The 17,094-nt window shown below is 35.1% G+C and overlaps 2 protein-coding genes across 2 annotated transcripts; one reads left to right on the top strand and one right to left on the bottom strand.

Annotated features, from left to right (window-relative positions):
* Positions 1 to 6,800: 6,800 nt before the first annotated feature.
* On the bottom strand, positions 6,801 to 10,379 carry LOC122299532 (plant cysteine oxidase 3). The gene is made up of 5 exons (XM_043109892.1): positions 10,126 to 10,379; positions 9,370 to 9,521; positions 8,865 to 9,027; positions 7,392 to 7,592; positions 6,801 to 7,226 (listed from the first exon to the last, which is right to left on the bottom strand). The coding sequence occupies exons 1-5, from the start codon at positions 10,331 to 10,333 to the stop codon at positions 7,099 to 7,101; spliced, it is 852 nt and encodes a 283-aa protein (XP_042965826.1). The 5' UTR covers positions 10,334 to 10,379; the 3' UTR covers positions 6,801 to 7,098.
* A 174-nt stretch (positions 10,380 to 10,553) lies between these two features.
* LOC122299534 (protein MIS12 homolog) lies at positions 10,554 to 15,664 on the top strand. Its single transcript, XM_043109893.1, has 7 exons — positions 10,554 to 10,789; positions 10,888 to 10,945; positions 11,336 to 11,455; positions 13,697 to 13,792; positions 13,933 to 14,071; positions 15,172 to 15,306; positions 15,419 to 15,664. Exons 1-7 carry the CDS (start codon positions 10,668 to 10,670, stop codon positions 15,478 to 15,480), a joined length of 732 nt encoding a protein of 243 aa, XP_042965827.1. The 5' UTR covers positions 10,554 to 10,667; the 3' UTR covers positions 15,481 to 15,664.
* The last annotated feature ends 1,430 nt before the right edge of the window (positions 15,665 to 17,094 follow it).

Genomic DNA, 17,094 nt, shown 5'->3' with positions numbered 1-17,094 from the left:
GGTCTTATTACAGTGCATTAATTATACAAATGATGGTGGATCTTTGCCACTGTTAAAATCTAGTAAGCATGGTGGAATCTTGATTAAAGGTATGCTTCCAGTTACACTGTTGGATATTGCTCATTGCGCAATTGCATGAGAGTATCGATTATGAGATCGACGTATTTTCACAGCTTCCCAGGATTCAAAGTTGCTCTGCATTAGTCTTGAGTTCCTGTTGATTCCTTCAAAGCTGTTATAGTTCTTTGAGAGTCTCATTCCACTCTGATGTTTTTCAATTGTTTGTAATGTACTTCTTTCACTCCTATGGATGCTGCCATGGGTTTCCTTTGGTTTGGGTTACATCTCCTTGTGCAAGAAAGTTAAGAAGAAGGAGAAAAGGTGATTACGCCATGAATGAGCAGAGAAGGAAAATATTCTCTGTATGTTGTCAATTTCACGGATGAATGTTCTGTACACCCTTTCCACTATATATCCTGTACACTACTTGCCAAAAAGAGAAACAACATAATAACAAACCTATACAGCTATGCACTACTCAACAAAGAATGGAAGAATACAAACAGAATGTTCTGGACATTCTTAATACAGCAAAACGATATGTAGCTATTAAGAAAACAAACGAAATCCAGCTTTAGCTGGCAGTAATACCTTGAGTATTCAGCTACCATGAATATTATAGGAACTGGTATTTTGGTTCTTTTTTGCTTAAAAAAACATAAACATTTCAGAATCCTGCTACAAGGAAGAAGATAGTTTCCATCTTCCAGAGACACTTTTCCATGTTTTTACTATTTGAGATACAACTTTCCATTACAAGTTGAAAAATATCATGCAATTTATAATTACATCTTTGAATAAATTCTCCTCATAATTTATTAACAAAATCTATAAAAGACATTATATTTCAAGAAGGTCACTGCTAAGGTTGTGTTTATTCTTAAATAAATCATTAATTAGATGTACTACTTTTTAAACTTTTTATAAAAAATAAAATAAAAGTATACTCTTTTAAACTTATTTCATATATTTTAAACTGATTTCATACTAAAAGAGTTAAAACCTATTTCAATGGGACCCACATAATACTAATATTTACTATTTTGTATAGGTTCTGAGAAAAACCATCGATAAGTGCAATTTTTTTTTCAAACATCTTCTTAAATTCCTTAAACATTTTTATTTTAAAAAATCATAAACTCATTAAAAAACATCATTAACCATTAAGCTAAAAAGCACCACAATCGATTGTATTTCTTGGGATCCACTATCGGTGGGAATATCATTTCCCTGTAAAGAATTCTCCTCCTTAGAGTTTAGGGTATAGGATTTAGGATTTATCTGTCAATTACTATTTTTGTTTTGCATTGTAATTGATTTTTTTTTTTAATCTATAAGTAAATGGTTAGATTAAAGTTATTTATGTCATTCATGGGCTTTACATAAAAGGTTGTGAATTCTTTGTTGGAAAATAATTTCTACAGTTTTAGTACACTTTTTTTTTTTTTTTTGTAATAAAATATGATAAATCTGGAATACACATGAAAAAATCAACTTCTTTTATAGTAGACCCTATTTTTTCAAAGGGCGTGCACAAAGCTTACACACTCTAAAATTTTATCTAATATTATTCTTTTTTATTTCCATGCATATCATTTACCATGCGTGATCTGACACTTCTTTTTTACTCTTTTTTTTTTTATTATTAAAAGGAACATTGTATGAATTGGTGATTTCTTTTGGATGCATTCATGTATCTTGTATGAATGGGTAAAGATTTTATGGAGAGTTTTTTGTACACTTTTTGTGCTTAAGAAATGAGGTGATGAGAGGAGATGAGTTCACTGATGCTGAAGAATAGAATAGAAGAAGAGTAATGATATATGTACTTTGAATTATAAATAATTAAGACTACTCATTTAAGTATTTTTAAATCGATTTAGTCAAAATCCAATACAAGTACTCGTTTTGCCTATCAAATTAGACGTTTATTAATACAAAATTATGATTAATTACTAAACCAACTTATAAAATTCTCGACTTGTATGAAATGAAATAACATTGTTTTTATTGTTCTTTAGTATTATTTTTAACTTTAAGCTGAGAATGTCTAAAATATTCGAAAAGACTAGAACGTCATGTTTTTAGTATGATATATCATCATGTTGTTGAGATGTTTATGCATATAACTATTGAAATACACATGATGATGCATGAAAAATCGCACAACGGGTTGAAATGGGAGAAAGAGTTATTTCTGGCCTGCTACGACGATTCGAGCCTTGATCAGTGTGGTCTAGTGCCCCCGGCAATGGTCTGGTATGGCTGTACAGTATCGGTGCGTACATACATGTCAATGAAAATAAAATAAGAGCAAAGAAAATAAAGAGAGATGAACATGAAAATTTACGTGGTTCGGCATAATGCATACGTTCACAGATATTTGAGAAGGAGAAATCTACTATAATATTCTTATTTAAAGTCTCTCATAACCTTTCATTTTTCATTATACAATGATAATCTAAGATATATTTGTTAGAGAAGACACCTTCACTGGAGCTTCATTTCCAGAGATTGAAGGAGAAGTTGAACAAGAACCCCCTTGCAAGTCGTTTGGATGTCCCCTTTTAAGTTGATCCATCTTTCGATGTGCCCTCTGCTATGGTAAGGGAGGGTCTGTTTTGCGTGTCTGATCATCTCTCCCTTTTTCACTTTCTCCTAACACCCCCATTTACTTTCTGACATACTCTTCCTACCTTCTAACCCCCCTTCTCCCTTACGTCCCTGTTTTCCCCTCGTCCTCCAGTGGTGGCCTGGTCTGAATATTTTACCATCTCACAACACACATAATATTATGTTTTATATAGATATTTACAAAAACTTAGAGTCGGCTTTGTATATAAAGTTATAAGAAATCATATAAATAATTTATTTTTTCAAAATTAAGTCGTTCATGAATAAATTCAAACTCTTTTAAAAAAAATAACTAAATTGTTAATCGATATAAAATATAACTTGGTGATAAACTCAACTTCAACTTATATTCGAATAGAAATTAAACGTTGACCATAGCTTGATTATCCATATTACTCGCTGGAGCTCAATTCATTCACACTTACTCATGTTGTATGTTATGTTCTTACACATTGACGTGGCACTGTCACATCATCAAGGCGACCTTAAAAAAAATATTATATTTTAATTCAATATAACGATATACTTTGGAATTCTCATATTCCATAGTGTCTCCCCCCCCCCCCCCCCACCTTCCCCAATTTAATCTTGCAACTAGAATCTTGCACCATACCCCAGTCTGGCACCATTTCATCATTTCGAAGTCCTCCCTAATATCACTTCACTTGTTCCAAGTTTTAGGCCATTTTGCAGAACCCCATTTCATCCCAAAATTGTCACAACCATCTCCCCATTGCTAGAAACATCTTCTTCCTCCATATAATATCAAAAAATTTTGGTAAGCTAAGAGTTGATATGTAACCCACCTCAACTATTTGACAAATTTACACAAAGGGAAGCTCACTTCGAGGGGAGCACCTCCAGAAGAAAGAAAAAAAGAAGTTTAGGGATGAGAAAAAATAAGTTTCATTAAGTTTATGCATGCCTTGCAAGTGTGTCCTCCCCACTACAAATAAAGACCCCCTGTACTAATTAGTGGGACAGAGGCCAACTTAACCTCCCCACTACAAATAAAGACCCCCTGTACTAATTAGTGGGACAGAGGCCAACTTAACAAGACAATAAAATAAAGATAGTTCAAACAACTGTGATAAACAATAATAAAGGTTAATAAACTTCAAAAAATAAAAAAACAAACTTTAATAAACAATAAAGTGGGTCTTAGCTCGACTCGAAAATAACGCATAGATAAAAGAAATGACTACAAGCCCACATGCAACTAAGGGACTGAGCCCAACGGCTAAACCTTTATTATTCAAACCAAAGCCTTGGTCGATTAATGTTAGATATATATATATATATATATATTTTTATACATAGGTAATGCTAGATACATTTTTTAATAGTAAATCTTACTCTTCTTTAAACAAAGTGCGCAGAACTTGCATGCAAGAGAATTGCAAATGCCAAATATCATTTCTCGCATTGGTCCACTACCGTGATGTATTGAATTGTGACATGATCTTTTTCATTACCATATAAGTTTTGAATAATATAAAGTTTCATATTAGCTTGAAGAGAAATGATGGTTATAATCGTGAATGCGCAAGTGACGTATAATCATTTTGAAAAAAAAAATGAATAAATATGAGATTCACATAAAAATAAATTAATTTTTTAATAATAGATCTCTCATTTTTTTAAAGTAATTGCATGGCAATTACACATTCCTTAACTATATGCAGCATTAATCTAGCTTAAATTGTTCTCTTTTACGTTCTCCTCTTCAACTCAAGATAGTTTGGTTGCCGGAAAATTCCATAATGTTGGGACTTTGGGGTTCCAGTTAGTTATTGTCATGAGCTTGTTGGAAAATCAAATAATTTTACTCTCTATCATATATAATGTCTTATCTTGATGAAGTGTTATGGGCCATTATTAGGTTCGGTTTGGCACATACATCTCAATTTCAAAATTCGCATATCATCATTATAACTTTTCCAAATTCTTATATAAAATATAATAAATAATTTAACTTTTTTTTAATTTTTTCAAATTCTAAAATAATAATAATATTAAAATATAATATTTTAATATTTCATTTTAAAACTCAAAATTCTCTACTACCAAACCAAACCTTATGTGTTTGGCCACTTGAAATTTTTATCTCAAAGTCAAAATTCTCATCTCATCATTACAACTTTCCCAAATTCCAATACAAAATATAATAAATAATTCAACTTTTTTCTTAACTTTTTCAAATCTCAAAACAATAATAATATTAAAATATAATATTTTAATATTTTATCTTAAAACTTAAAATTTTCATCTGAAAATTCTTAGTGGCCAAGCAGAATCTCGAATTACTACAATTAATCTAGAGTACTGGCATCAAATTCTTTAGAATAGAAAACACCATATCATTTATAAGAAACATAAACTTTATGTACAATCACTTTTACATATTCTTTATGCATTTCACTAATGTGATTGGCTGCGTCACTTTTTTTTTAATATAAAATAATTACTTTGACCAATCACATCAATGAAATGTGCAATGAGTACACAAAAATTGTCCTATACCAAAATAGAGTGCGCAATAAGTACACAAATATTATCCTATACCAAAATAGAGTGCACAAAGAGTACGCAAAAGTGATTGTACGTAACAAAGCTCAAATTAAGAAAGAATGGAGAGAGTAATGCTAATGCTATCTAATTATGTAGGATAAGGATGATCAGCTTCTTCCATCGCTTGAAATGGGGTATCATTTATTGCAAAACTTCGGCTATTTTGGCGCTTATCCATTGGTATTTTGTATCATTTCGCTTGTCAATATAATCTTTCTACAAGCACAAATGACCAAAACAATTCACAACTTGCATTAAATGGATACTCTCCATTTTCACGTGTGCACGCATGCAAAATTAAAGTAGGATGGCAGTATCAGACTTTGGCACTTCAATGTACACATGGAACTCTTTGGTCATATGGCTAGAAGGGGGATTGATCACAATGTCCTTTAAAACACGCCTGGGAATCACATGCTGTTGAGTCACCAACAAAACTCACCAGGGTACTCGAATTGATCAAATTATCAAATGTTCAAATTAACCATGTACCTTCATGATCCGCAGGTATTCGTAAATTTATCAAACAAGTTCTGCACACAACACTAACCACACTTTCCTTGTTACCAAAAAACCCAAGAATGGTAAAGAAACTTGGCTATTATTTACTTAAAACTGACTTGATCATCCGTCAGTTGGCCGCTTCCCTACAGACCAATCCATCAGATAACTGTGATTTGAATTTGTTACCTGTTTACAGTAATAATCACAGCACTTCGAGCATTTCTCTATATAAAACCAGGCCCTCCAAATACTTTTCCACATGCACAGCATTTTTTCTCCTTCTGAACACTAGTCAAAGCTTCCCATGGTTACCTCATTTCATTTCCTTCACTTTGTTCCCTCCTTATCCTCATCTATTCCTCCATAGCACAAACATCCAAGGCAATGCCTTGGATTTGAACTTCCCTTCTAGCGTTTCAGTCTTTTGGAACCTTTGGAGGCAAAACCACCCCCACAGTTCTAGCATAATTGCGCTGGTGGATATGCAACATGAGACGTGTGGGATGGGGTCAAATTTAACTTTCAAGTTCTATCTAAAGGCATATAGGTTTGGGATTCTACCTACTAGACCACATCATCAACTATTTGAAATTCACTCAAAAAAAAAAAAAATACAAAAAAAAAAAAAAAAAAAAAAAAAGGGAGAACAAGAAGAAGAAAGATTATTTTTTTTTGATAAGTAAGAAGAAGAAAGATTATTGATAGAGAGCATGGACAAAGCTTTGTTATAATACTCCTTGTGAGGTATGCTTACGATAATTCCTCACAGATCCCACCTAAAAGGCTAAAAATTATTTATAAATCTCCTTTTGAGATTGACGTGGAATTATAATTAGTGGGTCCCAGTGACTCCTCTCTCCGTTGTAAATTTACAGGGAACTACACCTGCTCTAATAGGTGGGGTTCAAAACTGGGAGAAAGATTTGGGGCAAGCCCAGATTTGTTAGCAGATATAAGGGTGGACTAAAATAATTACATCTGTTTATATGTATATATAAAGAGCATAATATATAAAACTAAGTGATAAAGAATTGCCAACTATAAACATAGCATCTTGATTAGCTAAAACCCTTGCAAAAATGGCATACTAGCTTAGAGATTACTCATTCAATTCATGATAAGGTTCTATGAACAAAATTCTACATCTCAAGTAAATTTCTTCATGAAAATATAGGGGAGAATCATCTATAAAGCACGCTTCATCAGCATTTTAGTGCCTCTTTTGTAAGACTATGGCAGTAACCATGGCAATAACATTTTCTGCAGTCCAAAACTCGAACTGAAAGCAATGAGAAACTTGGGCTTCCTACCAAATGGATGTGGTAAGGGCTATGCCTGAATAGCTGGGCCAGCATATTTTCCCTGGCGCATATAGAGATCATCTGGTGTTTCTATCTCTGCAAGCCATGCATAGTCCTCTTCTTTTCCATTAATTATACCAGCTCCATTTCTTGCTGCTGCAGTAATATGTTTAACAGCTCACTCAAGTTAGTTGCCATTTTCATGTAATAAAATAAGAAGAAAAAAAAGTATGAATTTCTGAGTTATATGTGCATATTGTAGAGGGGCACAACAAAAGGAACAAAAGACAAAAAATAAGATAGTTACATGAAGTTACTTACAGAAGGTTGAGTATGGGTAGTCATGGTAGTAAGTACATTTTCGGCCTGCTGCCTCTCTGTAGGGAGGTGAGAGGATGTCAAGCACAGCACAAGGGGCGAGTGCGGTAAAACAATGCAAATTACCCCCACTCATTGGGTACAGAACAGTTGTATCACATGGCGCTGCTAAAACTTTATCAACTGCCAACTTTGCCAATCTAACTGCAAATGAAAGAAGTTTTCATCAAAACTTCAAATTATTGACCCTTAACATCTGGAAATCAAGACATGGAATAGGAATATCTTGCCTTCAAGAAGTTCACATGTAACAACTTTTTTGGTCCTAAGTAAAAAGAACATGTCCATCTCATGAAATTTGGCTAATTCATGATAAAAGAAAAGGCCATGCTGTAGGAGTGGAATCAGTAAACGGTTGCCATGCAAAATCTGAAATGCAGACCAAAGATTGGCCACGGGCTGGTGATTACAACAATTGAGGGAGATTGTAGATGGGTCGAGCCCTCATTTCACCATGAGTAGGGTCATGCAATAGGGATTGTCGATGAGTCAAGCCCAAATTTCACCATGAGGTGTTCAGTACAGTTATCAGAAGTTCATTATTTGACTGCAACAGTCATATAACTGGCAGGTATTTGCTATAGGATCATCTAAATAAAAAAAGACAGCTCAAACTGATGGCATAAAATTTCTCCCGTTGATTGATTTATTGCTTGGCACAAATCAATTTCGCAACGAGCCAACAATTTGTGCTGGGACATTATGAGTAGAATGCATCCAAAAATAAAATAAAAACAAGAGAAATCTTCAATCATATCTACACTACTAAAATCGAAACCACGTCTTCAGTGTTTCTAACAAAATTCCTAATAAGATAATGTCTCTGTCAGTGCTTGTGCTACTCAAGCAGGAAATTCCATGCCAAGAATTGCATACCTCCTACCGTCAGCTCTAGGAGGTAAAAGGAAAAAAAGAGAAAAAACTAACAAAATCAAGTTAACCTTTAGCAACAATATACTAGGTCTACTTTTGGTGTCATATGTGTCCATCAGGTTTATCTGGCTGGAAAATGGTATTTGAAAAGAAATTAAATGCTTTTACACAAGGAGCTTGCATTTTTGTTCCTTTTTGATAAGTAAGATAACACATTGAGCTTATCCTGATCCCAAATCATTTCAACATGACCAATCAAATCAGTAATCAGTTAATGATAAGTAAGATAACATGCTGAGCTTATTCTGCTCCCCAAGCATTTCAACATGACCATAAAAGTGGTTAATTATGCAGTGACTTCTGAGATTAAAGACCCTTTGTGTAAAAGGGCGTTACACAAAGGAGCCTTTTCGGATAATTTCTCAAAGTAGAATAGAGACTTCATAAAAACAACTTCTAGATGGGATATCCATAAAAATCAAGCAAGAATTGCTTTTTGGTAACTGTATTTCCTCACAAGCTGAAACAATTGAGAACACAGACCTGGAAAGGAACTTGGTCCCTTGCTTTCCCGGATCTGGGCAGGCTCAACCCAATCATAAGCTTTCACATGCAAAGAGCCATAGAGAACTTTGCTAAAAACAGTCATCCCGGGATGGTCATGTAGTGGAATAACTGCGGAAGTAGGAAAGCAAAATACACACATCTACAGATGAAATAAAAACATCACACTCAATATATTTGAAACAGCGGCTTACAAACACACACAGCGGCCACACATAAACCCCAGGTGAATGCATGCAAACAGGCAGTTCCAAAATCAGCTGTCCGATGATCTTAAGAATCAATCTGCAAACAAAATTCCTCAAAGAACTTCTTTTTCCAATGAATGAAAAAATATATTATAAAAAATGGTAAAATGCTACACAGCCATACTTCAAGTTTTGTTATTGGAAAACTCAGTATTAGGAACTTCTAACGGGAGAACAAGGAATTACAAGCTTGAACAACTTTTCATCCAGAAGATTAAGAAAATGCTAGAGCATACCGTAAAATCATTGCATTCATATATATCCAGATAAGTTATTGGTTGTGCCCATCGTGCTACCCTGTTTAACTGGCTAAGTCCGAAAATTCCATGTCCTCGATCATCATCTGACTGTTCCTCTTTAAGCCCAAGATCAGCAGGTCCTATTGTGTCTATTAAGTAATGAGTAAGAATGAGGTCAGAATCCACAATAAAAATCTAATGTCATAAAATTTGCCAATGCATTTATAATCTTTGGTTAGAAATGGCTACAGTACATTGCGCCACCAATCGATTAAATGATTCCCCAAATACAAATTCGACATCAGGGTCTGATTCTGTGCTTATTTCATTCTCATGTAAATTGTAATTCCAAAGATTAACTCCAAAATGACCCTACAACATTATTACCAAATGTATTATTTAAAGCAAACGAAATATTTCTTATCACGCCTTTATCTTCAACGTTTCCATTCTATGATTGACTAAATTTTAATAATAACTTTAGATTGTAGTTCTAAAATCCTCGTAGCACTCAAATTAGAATGTACCCATTAAAAGTATTCGCTACCGAAAGAATCCCAATGCAGAAATCGATTCCAGTGATCAAACAGCGTGTAAATCCTTAACAAAACAAGGCGCAAACTAAAAACAAATTCACCAAATTGCAAGACCTCTATAGATAATTGAGCCGAACTTTGCAAACTGCAACAAAACCTTGGAAAATTACATGTAATAACCATGTTTATTCATGGAGTTGATGAAATTGGGACAAACCCAGAAGAGAAGAGAGCCTCTGGACAGCTTGAGAAGAGGGAAGTGGTGTCGGTGAGGGCGTGAAGGTCTTGCTGCAGAGGTCGTAGAGAGCCTGGACTTTGGAGGTCTTCTTGGTCATGCTTAGGTGCCTCAGAAACATGGAACAACTGTCTTTGATTTGCAAAAAGATCGTCACCTTATCGGATGCTTTTTGGAATTTTGAAAACATTTTGGCCTCTATTGAGATTTGAGAGTTGAACGATAAAAACCAAGAATAGATGGACAAAGGGAGAGAATGACAGCCAGTCACCACTCACCAGAAGGAGTACAACCCGGCCCGAAAAAATAGTCCGAACCGGGTCGAGTCGGTTTTGCCCGGATTAGGATTGGCCTTTTTTTTTTTTTTTTTTACTATTATTTTTTTAAAATTTGAAAATCTCCTGTCATTGTCCTGTGCCAGAAGCTCCTCTCGTCTCCTTTTTGGCGGGAAAGTTCTCCGAGGTGGTCTCTCTCTCTCTCTGTGTCTGTACTAAACTAGAATGTGTGCGTGGAAGTAAGGGAGAATGGAAGGCAGCGAAAGCGAGGCAATATTCGAGTCGCTGAATCTGAACCCCCAACTCTTCATTAACGAAACCCTAAACACCGTCGACGATTTGGTCCATGACGCTTTCCATTTCTTTCGCCAGTATGCCTCTCTCTCTCTCTCTCTCTCTCTAGATTAGCAATGTTCTCTTTCGTTATAGTATTTGATAATCTGAATATGTATTCTTAATGGCCCTGCAGACAAGCTTCGACCCTTTTGAACACCCACGCCACCGATAGATCCGAAGATCTAACCAAGGTTATTTTCTATTTGTTAGTTTTTTCTTTTTAAGTTTTACTAATATTTCCGTAGTTGCTCTTTCTGCAAAACCAACATAATTTACTTTGGTTTTCTAGTCGCTTTCTATTTCATTGTCAGTGCTAGTGAATTGAATGGTTAGCTGTGTAAGGTGAAGCATGCCCAATTAAATTGAGAAAAAAGGTGGGAGTTTACCCATTTGTACCGTACGGAAACTTTTGAAGCACTACTACGAAAAATGATAGTTCTTTTTTAATAGTTAATGCCAACTGCTAACAAAACTTCAATGTGGCTGCCGATCAAAAAATAAATAAAACTTCAATGTGGTTGTAATTGCTTGTTCTCGCGCGTAAAGTGTTTGATTTGTTTTGCCTCTTTGGATGACTGTAGGGTATTGATACGGTACGCAGTATGGTTCAATCGGTTTTGGATAAGCGGCTGGCTATGTGGGAGAAGTACTGTCTTCGGCACTGCTTTGCTCTTCCTCAAGGGTTTTCCTTACCAAAAGCTGTATGTTCTGTCTGCTAATTGGTGTGCTTGGGCATTGGTCAACCATAATATTTTTGTTGTTGTCGTCACCTCCATGAACTTCTAACAAGATATTTAACCATTAATTTAAAGGGATGGGCCGGATGGCACTTGAATCACTTAAAAGAAGTACTAAAATTGGATGGTTCAGATAGATATTGTTGGGATCAAAGGGTGGCTTACAAAAGCAGCTTGTCTAAACTAAAGTTGGTAGTATCAGATGGCTTAGATAAACTAGATCTTGACCTGTGCTATCTTATTTTCACAACTGTATTGATTTAATGGGCATGCCATAATCTCTCTTTTTGATTTTTTTCCCCTAAAGGAAAGGCAAAGATCAAAGTTTTTGCCCATACTGTGTCTCATGGAGATTGGCTTGAATTATGCAACAATTAAAATGATGTACATAAATATTTTAATCCCCCTAATTTAGGGTTGACAGGGTATGGTGGTGATCAAGTATAGGCCCTCCTTTGAACTCCATACTACATAGATGTTGACGACTTGACTTCTCTCTTCTGTGCTCACAACTTGTTATATTATACTGCAGTTTGGTTAGAACATGCTTCATGTCAAGTTTGGGCTTTAGTTGTGTGGATAAAGTTTGGGCGGTATAATGTACTTTGGGTTCTGATGGTAATAAACATGAATTCAGGGCAACCTGAAAAGTTTATAATTTTCTTTACCGAGGAGTAGCACTTGTCTGCTTCATATACCTATAGAGTTTTGCAATCACCCTTATTTTTGTTACTGACATTTGTAAGCATCCATGCAAGCCGTGCAGCATGCATTGAGGTCCAAAATGTACTTTCCTTGTTGCATTACTCTGATATTTTGTACTGAAATTGAATAAGCATATGTTTTCCAAAGCAATGGAAGAATTTTATTTTGTACCACTGGATTTGAATTTATTATCAGGTTTTTTGGTTATATAAGTCCACAAAACAAGAAACAATTGGTGAGAAAATACACGTCTTCCTGCCAGCTTAAACTTTTGGGACAATTTTGTAATTTACATGATATTCTTCGTACGAGAAATCTGATCCGGTTAACAGATCAAAAAATAAAAATAAAAATAAAAAAAATAGAGAGAGAGAGAGAGAGAGAGAGAGAGAGAGAGAGAGAGAGAGAGAGAGAAATCTGATCCGGTTGCATAGTTTGTGCTATCATCAACTTTCTTCAGTAAACCATCCTCATGTAATTTAGTATTCTTTTCTGCTTTAAAAGTGATGCTGCAGATATTTCATGGCCAGAGAAGATATATTCTTTTTGAAAATAAGAAAGTAAAGCTATGTGTTCAATTAGTTTCAAGAAGGCTTTTTGGTCTAGAATGAAGCCTTGTTAGCAGATATTTATCAATGCATGGTGTCTGCTGGGGGGAGGGTGGATACAATTTGGCCAACCTACCACTTTTAATACATTGAACCATCAAACTACGAAAATGTTGCAATGTACACCCCCCTTTAAGATCTGATCATCTAGATTATGAACATTATAACGTTTTGGTAGTCTGAGGGTACACTGTTCAAAAGTGGTAATTTGCCTACCATATTTTGAAGTGGGTTTGGGTGTGTAAACTGTGTTTTTGGAGAAGGGGAGATAGAGGAGAGGGAGAGGAATTCCAGTGATAGATTTTAGGTATTATTATCTATGCCTTTTATTTTAGCTTTTGAATCAGTTAGTCAAATTAGGAGCTGGGTTTTAAGGTCATAGTTCTGTAGGGAAATCAAGTCAAAACTCAAAAATTTTTTGAGTGTTTTGGTTAATGAAAAGCATGCATTTCTAACATGAATCTTTCTCTTTTTCTTTCCTTTTTCCTTTGTTTTTCCCTAACTACTACTTTTGTTATCATTCACCACCATTGACAGCTGTTAAGATTCTTCTTTCTCGTAACATTTTCTTTGGATGTTGGAATACTTGAGCTTTTTCGTACCGTAGCTTGCCAAATAAACCTTCAGAATCCCATGGGTTTTTGGCTCTGGAAAAAAGACCACTTCACTGTTTTTACCTTTTTGAAATATTAATCAAATAGCTAAGTTATCCTCTTTTGATCAATTTAAACTTTTTGGACAATTGGTCAGTAGACAGGTATCAAAGGAGTGGTTCTAAGCTTGAATAATCATATTCTTTGCACCTAATTTTAGTTAATTATAGTTTTCTGTGCTATAAACTTTGTTTATTTATATCAAGCCTCCTCAAACATCAAATTAAATATTTTCCCAGGATGAGCCAAATGGTGACGTTTTGATGTGTGAAGAACCACTCTGTGATACAGATCTTGAAGCACAGCTGGAATCCTTGAGGAACAAACTTACTGCGGTAAAAGCTATCCAGCATGCTGCAAGTTTGCATGCAATTGTGCTTTTTTTTATTATCAAACCACCCCCTCCCCCCCCCCCCCCCTCCTCTCCCAAAAAAAAAACTCATATTTTCCCTTTTGAGGGGTATACAATGTACAGGTTGGGAGGGAGTCTGCCGTGCTCGAACGTGAGTTCCAATCATTAGAAGAGCTGTGTGCTTCTAGCAATCGGACTGCTGGAATTGTCAATGAGGCGTTACAACTATACGAGACAAATTCTGCACATGACTTCTTCCAGGGTAATTAGATAAACTTTCCAGATTACTTATAAAAAATAAATAAATAAATTAGATAAGCTTTCCAAATCTACATTTTCTTTATTTAAGATTGCTGTGACATCCACTTTAATTTTATTCATGCACAATAACGGTTAGTGCTATGAAGTTATTCTTACAACATTGGGGATTATTTCTCATATGAAAGAGTAACAATACAGTAAATTCTTTTGGTAATATGAGACTTGAGTTTAGTTATTCAATGAATCCCTGATTCTGAATTATCATCTCCACATTTGATCATCTTCTGAAGTCAATTACATGAAAATCCAAGTACTTGATGATCGACAAGAATCACTTGGACCATCTCCTTTTACTCAGAGAGATCCTGCAGCAACTGCTGCACTCTGAAGATTTCTTTTCATTATCACATTATTACAACTTCCAGAAATTTATTAAAATGCACTCGTGTCTAAGTAGCCAGGAGTTAGGGGGAATATTTTAGTATTATTATGTTATTTATTTTAGTGGCATAATTGTTGGGGCCATTTGAAGACTTGTATGAAAGTCCCAATTGCCAACCAGGTGGGTTATAGAAAACTTGTGCCTATGTGCAATGGGGCACTATTGCTGCTTCAATCTATAATCTTCTTTGCCCTTCAAGAAAAATTATTTTATTGATGTCCATCAAATACTTGTGAACATTCCTCCAATTGCAGAAATACCTGTTGTAAGCTGCCCTAAGTAAAAATTTGATGGTGCTCTCTGAGATACTGCAGTTTGAGGTTGTCCTTTTTCTGTGTTTTTTTCCCCTACGAGTGTGCTGTTTTTCCCCCTTGGAACTTCACTGGGGTTACGAAGGGATGGGTCAAGTTGGGGTAGAGCTTGGGTTCAGAACTTACAAAGAGAAGAAATACCTCCTTGTCTGCACCCTCTATTGGTTCTCAATTGGAAGGTCTTTTTTTTTTTTAATCTTGCTGTTAGCATTTTGGTCATAGTGGAAGGGAAGATTTTCTATATTTAGGTTTTAAATTCTTGTTAATTAATTGTTTTCAAGACTTATTTGTTAAACATTTCCCAAACATTTTTGAAGACACATTCTTATATATTATTCCTTCACACAGAGATGGTGAGAACTGCATCAGAACTCCGGACACGAATGTTAAAGTTGAAGATGGGCAAATCATTAGGGACTGAACAGACTAAAGCAGAGATGTTTTATAATCCAAACCGAGATTTGTCTAAGATAGATAGCAAAGGTATCAATTACATCTAGTTGATTTTGTTTTGGTCCTAATACTGCAAGTAATATTATCTCTAGGAACAGAATATTTTCATGTTTGTGCTGAGACACCTTTATTTTTTTGGCAGGCGCATCAACTGAAAAGTTGGAAGAACTCCAACAATTTTTAGCTGAAATGAAGAAATTGTAAGCATCTGTATTCCCTCACTCATGGACTGCAGATGGTAATCATTAGTATGTATTTTCCGATTCTATTAGTTTTATCTTTCTGTGATTGTTCTAAATAAATCAATACGGTTGTAAGCGTAATCACCTATGCTATGAACACATGCATTTTTCCCTGATTGGTAAGGATAAAGCAATTTTTAGACTAATGACCCAAGAATCCGCAAGAAAGAAAAATTACTACCAAAGGTCTAATTAGAGCCTATATCAAGTTCGCTAGCATATTCATATCATAGCTTCATCAATTAATCTTACTAATTTTCCTTTTGCTAAAATATACTTTAGTTCCTCAAGTTTTGGCTTGACAAATTTGGTGCTTGAAATTCAAATATGTGAATATAGTCCCGTGGATGACATGGACAAACTCTGTATAGGTAACTACAATATGGGTTAGAGCTAAGGATGCTCTAATGTCCAAGTCATTTTATCTATTTACTAACCACTTTGTGAAGTTTTGATTTCAAGAAAATACACTTCTTCACCCCAACACTTGTAACAATGAACCGTCTATTAGAATTTAGCTTGATCTATGGATTCCTTCATTACTATCTCTCTAACCACCCTCCAACTTTACCCTTTAGACCCCAACAAGGTTTCAGAACTGTAGACGGAACGACCTCGAAGATAGAACATCTTATTGCATTCTCTCACTCAAGTCTTAAATTCTGGAGATTCATATTTCCCGATTATAATTTATCAACGATTGGAGACCAGCATAAATGGTTTCACCATGCTTCTGGTCAATATTCTGTCAAATCAGCCGGTGCAGCTCTAGTTTCCAATTTCAGGGCTTTGCTACATACAGTCGGAAAATGCAGTCGGCGTGCAGTCGGCTGTACGGAATGAATAAAAAAAAATTATAAAAAAATTATTTTATATTCAGGAGGACCTACATGAATTATAAAAAGTTATAAAAATAATTTTTTTTTTTCATGTAGGTCCTGTATTAATTTTTTTTTACAGCCGACTGCACGCCGACTGCATTTCCCGACTGCACAAATCATTTCTGTTCCAATTTAAGTTCTCCCCAATCATTCTTTGCCGAGTGAGGCCTGGAAAAGAAAAAACTTAAACTCACGATGCAAACCCGACTGAATTTCTTCATATGAAAAGTTGTTTCTAGCTTTCTTTCAAGATCACTGCTGTAATGAATATTGTCTATGTCCCTAAGGTCTCTGCCGTGGGGTGGTTCCCCCAGTCATAAAAAATAAGACTGTTGTGTCAGTCCCTTATGTGGAAGAGGGATCCCATATCCACCTTTTTTTAAGATAACTCCTGCATCTTGTGGAGGCAATCTCCATGGACTTTAAATATCATAACTGCAGATGTATTAAACTATGAGGAGTTTATGAGACACTCGACGAATGAACAGCAACAAATATTACTAAAGTATCTATCTCCAGTTGATGCTGTTACAGTCCCTGATAGGTTAGAATCCTGTGAATGAGGTTTGCTGCTCGGCCTGCTCCCTATTCACCTTTTTGAACTCGGAATGCCAAGGGAAGAATTTTGTGGGCCTTTTTGTATAGGTTACGTTAGATTGTAATATATGGTTCACACTACAAAAGTGGTCATTTCC

Source organism: Carya illinoinensis, chromosome 16, assembly GCF_018687715.1.
Source record: "Carya illinoinensis cultivar Pawnee chromosome 16, C.illinoinensisPawnee_v1, whole genome shotgun sequence".
Classification (NCBI taxonomy): Eukaryota; Viridiplantae; Streptophyta; class Magnoliopsida; order Fagales; family Juglandaceae; genus Carya; species Carya illinoinensis.
Note: the sequence above shows the minus strand (reverse complement) of the source record. Positions and strands in the feature narration are given on the sequence as shown.